The sequence below is a fragment of the Buceros rhinoceros genome, unplaced genomic scaffold (genome assembly GCF_000710305.1).
Source record: "Buceros rhinoceros silvestris isolate BGI_N320 unplaced genomic scaffold, ASM71030v1 scaffold18030, whole genome shotgun sequence".
Classification (NCBI taxonomy): domain Eukaryota; kingdom Metazoa; phylum Chordata; class Aves; order Bucerotiformes; family Bucerotidae; genus Buceros; species Buceros rhinoceros.
The window spans coordinates 66,664-72,212 of record NW_010389934.1 but is presented as its reverse complement, the minus strand read 5'-3'; the positions used below and the strand labels follow the sequence as shown (position 1 = coordinate 72,212).

The following is a 5,549-nucleotide window of genomic DNA, read 5'->3' as shown; positions in this document are numbered from 1 at the left end:
GGTTCAGGGGAAGCAGTGGTGCCCAAAACCAAGAGGAAGACACTGACTGTTACCCTGGATGAGGCTGCTGCTCCAGCCAGTCCAGCATACAGATGTCCCTGGCTGCTTCTGCATTTGGAAAAGGCAAAACCTTTCCAGGTGCTTGGCAGATGAGTGCAGGGACTGAGAACATCTCTACAGGAGGAGAACACAGCCCACTGAAAATAGTATCACTGCTGAAGGAAGAGCCAGCAGTGCCAGGAGAAGGGTGCTGAAAGGTACCTGGTGCTGAAGGCACTGCCAGAAAGATTTGCTCTTTCTAGAAGGCTCTGACAGTAGTGGTGAGGTTCAGGGCAGGTAAGGGTTTCTCTGTGCTAATCTACATCGGATTTTTAAGCTTTCAATGAGACAGCCATAAAGATCAAAACCCTACCGATCCTCGGACGAGAGATGGCACTCAGCATCCGAGCGAGTCAGGGAGCTGGAGGAGGAGGAAGAGCAGAAAGAAGGGAGGGAAGAGAGGAAGGGGTGCCGACAGGAGCGTTGGTCCCTCACCATCACTTTGTGCTGTCCGGTGAGGTTTGGTGGCTCGCACAGCAGCTGGGTCTCGGAGACGGTGACGGCGCAGGGCGTTTCTCCAATCAGTACGGTGTAGTTGAGCTTTGCTCCTCCCGGAGCAGGTGGGCACAGGTTTCTGCCCTAGGGACAAGGGGAGAGAAGCCTGTACAAAGATGCAGCACCTTTCTCCAATTTTCATCTCATTCCCAGCTTGTGCAAATGACAGGACTCTGCCTCGCATACCTCACTCCCTAAAGGGGGTGTAAAACTCCTTCCTCTGGGACTTTTGTTCTGCTTCCCCCCAGGTAAGGGTCTCCTTACCTTCAGGATGATGGGTGACCCCGGCTTCTGCTCTAGTACCCCGGTCGGGCTCAGGAGTTCAAATGTCGGGTTGGGGTAGTAGATGAACCTGGTGTCATTGTAGACCAGCAGGGACTGTACATTGTTGAAGATAAACCCAAACTCGTCCGGCCGCTCAACGGCATCCAAGCCAGGCCGGTACTCAGGGGTGAGTGGGGGAGCGAGGCAGGCCAGCGCCGTGGCGTTCACCACCTTGCAGACCTGCGGGGAAGGAGATGCTTTGAAAGATGTTGGGGAAAAATTTATCCCAGCTTGAACAATGGTGTTCTGATTCCCTAAATACTCCCTGTGAAGTCCAGCGGGCTCCAGTGTAGCTGGAGCTATTTACCCCAGGCTAGATGCACCACAGCCCCCATCTGGAGGAATCCGCTTCCCCTCCAGCCAGTACAAAGGCAGAGAGTGAGCTTCAAAATGAGCAGTTTTAAAGGAGTGAGAGGCTTTTACAGGGGATCACTGAGCCCTTGGTCTTTATTTTTAATTTTCTTCCAGTTTTCTCCTCTGTGACGATGCTGGCTTGGAAACAGATCCACAGCAAACGCCTGGTCCCTGCTGCAAACTGCAGGTAAGAGGCACCTCCTGAATGCCAGTGAGGAGGGGAATGATCGTCTGACTCTCGTGGGCTGGAGGTAACGCAAAGGTCATCTCCTGCCAGGCCGAGGACACCCACAGCATCCCCAGCCCTGGAAGCAGGGAGCTGGCTGATTTATGAGACTCTTGACTTATAATAAAGCCAAAGCCCAATGATTTGCCCTCCCTCCATACATGGAAGATTTAATTTCTCTCACTTTTGTGTCTTCAGAATTATTTTTGTAGTGCTATAACTGCATCTGCTAGCAACAAAATTAGACGCCTTTTTAAAACGAGCTCAGACGAGAAAGGTCTTCAGAGGGGAAGGGAGAAAGGGAATAGGAAAAGATTGCTAAGTGATTTGCCCTTTCTGAGATAATACAGATTCAGAGGCATCACTGCATAGAAACAATATATTTCCTTTTTACTTGGTCAAAATAATTTCTGCAGGTTCTGGGTAGTACAATGTTTATTTGCAGCAATGAAGAACATCACTTAGTTGCTGTTTAGCAGAGGATTCATTTCAGTTTCTCACTCTTGGACTGAAAAAATACTGACAGGGGAAGGAGGTGGCATTCCAGATCAACCCCAAACTCTGCTACCAGCTCCTTGCTTTGGGTGATAGGAGGGAGGAGGGAACGGAGCCATAAAAATAACACCCAGCTTCACCAAAATACCCAGAGCCCCACGCCCAGCATCCTTCACACAGTGAGGAGGGTACGGGGAAGCAGCACACTGGCCTTACCACAGTGACTGAGCTGCAAAAGTAGCCTGAAAGCTTCTTGTTCAGAGCAGTTCCCCTCTCTCCTGCCCTCTCCGGGCTGGCATAGACCCGCTGGGCCCAGAGCTGCAGCAACAGGAGTTTATTTATAGAGGGGCAGCTAGGGAGAGGCTGGTTAAACATAGCAGCCTCATCGCTGGCAGGTCTCAGTGCCCAGCTCTGGGTTTCTACACAAAGAGCAGGGCTAAAGTGGGAAGCGTGGAGCATCTGGGAACGAAGGGGACAGCTACCCTTGGACTTCCCATCATAATGTGCCAGTAGTGATGAGCCAGGTACTGGAAAAGGAAGAATGCTGGAGAAATGAGCTCTTGGGGCTCAGGAGCTCTGACAAAAGGGGAAATTTCAGCAGTGAAACAGTTTATCTGACCCAAGACAGAATGTGAGGTGATGGAGATGCCCTAAAATGGGCATCCTCCAATTCCAGCTTTAAAAACTCCTTGGCACTTACTGCATTGCTGCAGCAGTAATTTCCCATTCGTGTGTGTCAGACGGCTCTTTCCAGGGTGCCCAGTCTAGGTAAGTCTAGGGCAATACCCCCCAGAGCAGCTTTTGCCACGGCAAGTCTCACCACACAAAGAGCCCAGGCACCAGTAACTGCTCATGTGTGCCTGGGGTGGGGACTGGGGATGCTCCCAGGCACAGCCCGGCGGTACCGCGCTGGCAACAGCCACTTACGTTGACAAACTCCTTGCCATTGTACTTGACGCGGATCCTGGGCTCCTGGATCACGTCCAGGTTGGAGCCGGTGATGGTCAGAGGTGTGTGACCGCTGCGGAGAACCAGGAGACACCTGATTAATGCGGGAGGGGCTGGGGCTGCAGAGAGGCTGTGCTTGATAGCAAGGATGCTTGTTGATCTCAGAAAGATGTTTTCTGCAGACACTTCAGGCACCAGGTGACAGCGAGGATTGATACCCACTCCTGGGTCGCTGGGAAGGGCTGTCTCAAGCTAGCTGGGTTTTCTACTCCCGGCTGCACCCTCTGCCACCTACCTGCACTGCAAGGCAGCAGCATGAGCAACGGGACCAAACAAATCAACTGAACTGAGACTACGTAAGACAATAAATTAATCACAGTGTTTAACGATTTACGTAGCAATATTTTTAAGGAACATGATAAATGGTACGTGCAGTGAAGGGTCTGACGTGTGCTCGTATCTGGACTGCAGATGTAGCAAGGTGTCACATAAAGCAGGGGAGGGATGAGGAGCACCCAGGGCCATCACGACCAAGGAGGACACAACGCCGTGGGCTACAGTACCCCTGCCCTCCTACAGCCAGTGCCCCTGACCAAAGTCCTTCACTCTTGGCTTCTTCTGTTATGTGTTAACTGGAGCAGCACAGCCCAGATTCACCCGAGTCTCCAGCGCCTCCACAGCAGAGCCCAGCTCTTCCCTCCAGAGGACCTCTCTTAGCAGGCCTGACCAGCCCAAACCCACCTCGGCCAAACCAGATGCAATCTGGAATGTGGATTCAAAGCAAACATCTCACAGAACCTGCTGCGAGACACTCACTTCTTTCAAAGGCACTTTTTAAAAGTTATTGGAACTGGAAACAAACGGCTGTGTCACAGCCCTTGTGGGCACACATTACAGTAACCCCAGGGGACGAGTACGGCCCAGAGTTTTTAGCAGCAATGATGTCACGGTGATGTGACAGCACCGGCTGCTCTGTTCCTAGCAGTGAATCTGGGATAAACAGTACACTTTGACTGGCACCAGCTTTTTCCTTTCTTGGTGGTTGCTGGTTTTGTTTTATTCCAGGACTACAGTCAGGAGCTTTAACGAGCAATTGTGCCCTTCTTCAGCAGATGGAATGAGCTTGGTTTTGTTGGTGCCCCCAGAATCTCAGTGCCAACTGCTGCCATTGCACTTCCCCTGGTAATCACAACGGTTTAGTAACTCTGGATCCGATTTTTGGTAAATGCGAACCCCACAGACACCCAGCCCTGACAAATCTGGGACGCTGGGTGAGATGTGCATTTCCAAACTGACTCTCCTTCAGCCTCATGGAGCATATGCTGAGAGAGAAGAGCCAGACCAGGTGAGCTGGCTTCTCTCCTGCTCCAGGGCCGTGTGTTACCTGGCGATGCTCCACTCGGGTTCGATGTGCTGCACCTTTGGATCATCGATGTACTCAAACTGCAACGTCCGCTCCAGCTGAGCCCGGTCAACACTGACGGAGACGTGAACAGCCCCCAGGCCATGGGCTGATGGGGCCGACACGCAGACGATCTCATTCATGGATCGCCTGTGCGAGAGAGAAACCAGGGAAGTGTTAACGGTCAGTCGTAGGGTTGGGGCAGAAAGCAGCACTCTGTCCCAGCGCTGCCCTGCAGCTGCAGTGGGGCAGTTCACAGAAAGGCTGAGCCCTCAGCCAGCCCCAGATGCCGATACCTGCCAAGGGGATGAGCTCTCAAGATGGGCAGGAGGCTTCACTGGCACGGGAGGGAGGGAATGGAGCTCCACACGGGAGGAGACTCTGCTTGCCCACCAAGAGCAAAGCGCGAGCTCCCTGAAATTCCTCTTTGTGCCAATCTGCAGCCTCCCGCATCCCCCTGTGAACCCGCTGCCTTCTGCTGGGCGTGTGAAAACAGATGGCTGTGTTTTGAATGGGATGCATAAGCTCCCTCAAAAGCCAAATTCTTCCCCTCCTCACGCCACTGCACACACGGGCCCTTGTGAGCAGCATAATGGAGCCCGCGGAGCCCCCGCCTGGGAAGGGCGATGCCACCATCACCACTGCCTCCCAGCTTTGTCTGCCCGTCAGAGCAGGGGTGACCTCGGCCTCGGCGCTGGCTGGTCGGACACAACAGACCATCTGCTTCCAGCGGAGCCCCAGAGAAGGTCGAGGCGCGGGGTAGCGAGTCGCTGTCAAAGCACAAAGGCACCGGTGGGTGGGTGGATGGATGGAGAAGGGGAACGAGATCCGAGTGGTGCCACTCCTGCTGCCAGGACAGAGCTGTGAGGAACCACACATCTCTGCAGTGAGCCTGGATGCTGCTTCTATAGAAAGTGCTGGAGTGACATCCCTGGAAGGCCAGTGTTCCTGCTTGGCCATCCCTGGGCCATCCCGCCTGCCCAAACCTGTCCCCACCTCGCCGAAAAGGCTGTGCTATGTCCGTGGCTCATTTAGTTTTGGCTTCTCACTGGGGAGAAGGGCAGGTGGATCGCTGAAAACGCCTTTGGCACTTAAACCACTGGCACTCTTGAATGTCCAAGTGTTTGCTGTCTTCACCCTCTTTAGAGGCTGCGCAACTCACAGAGGGGCCTGACTGGCTGAGGCTCCGGGGCCCACCCGGGCCCC

At 53.6% G+C, this 5,549-nt stretch overlaps 1 protein-coding gene across 1 annotated transcript in view; it reads right to left on the bottom strand.

Moving 5' to 3' along the window:
* The window catches only part of PLXNA2 (plexin A2), a gene marked incomplete at its 5' end in the record, with an annotated part of 93,615 nt that overhangs the window by 22,028 nt on the left and 66,038 nt on the right, over positions 1–5,549 (bottom strand). Inside the window, 4 exons of the mRNA XM_010135598.1 lie at positions 535–678; positions 859–1,098; positions 2,921–3,014; positions 4,326–4,493. Of these exons, the coding sequence (XP_010133900.1) occupies positions 535–678; positions 859–1,098; positions 2,921–3,014; positions 4,326–4,493 (646 nt within the window). The remainder of the gene's footprint in view (positions 1–534; positions 679–858; positions 1,099–2,920; positions 3,015–4,325; positions 4,494–5,549) is intronic.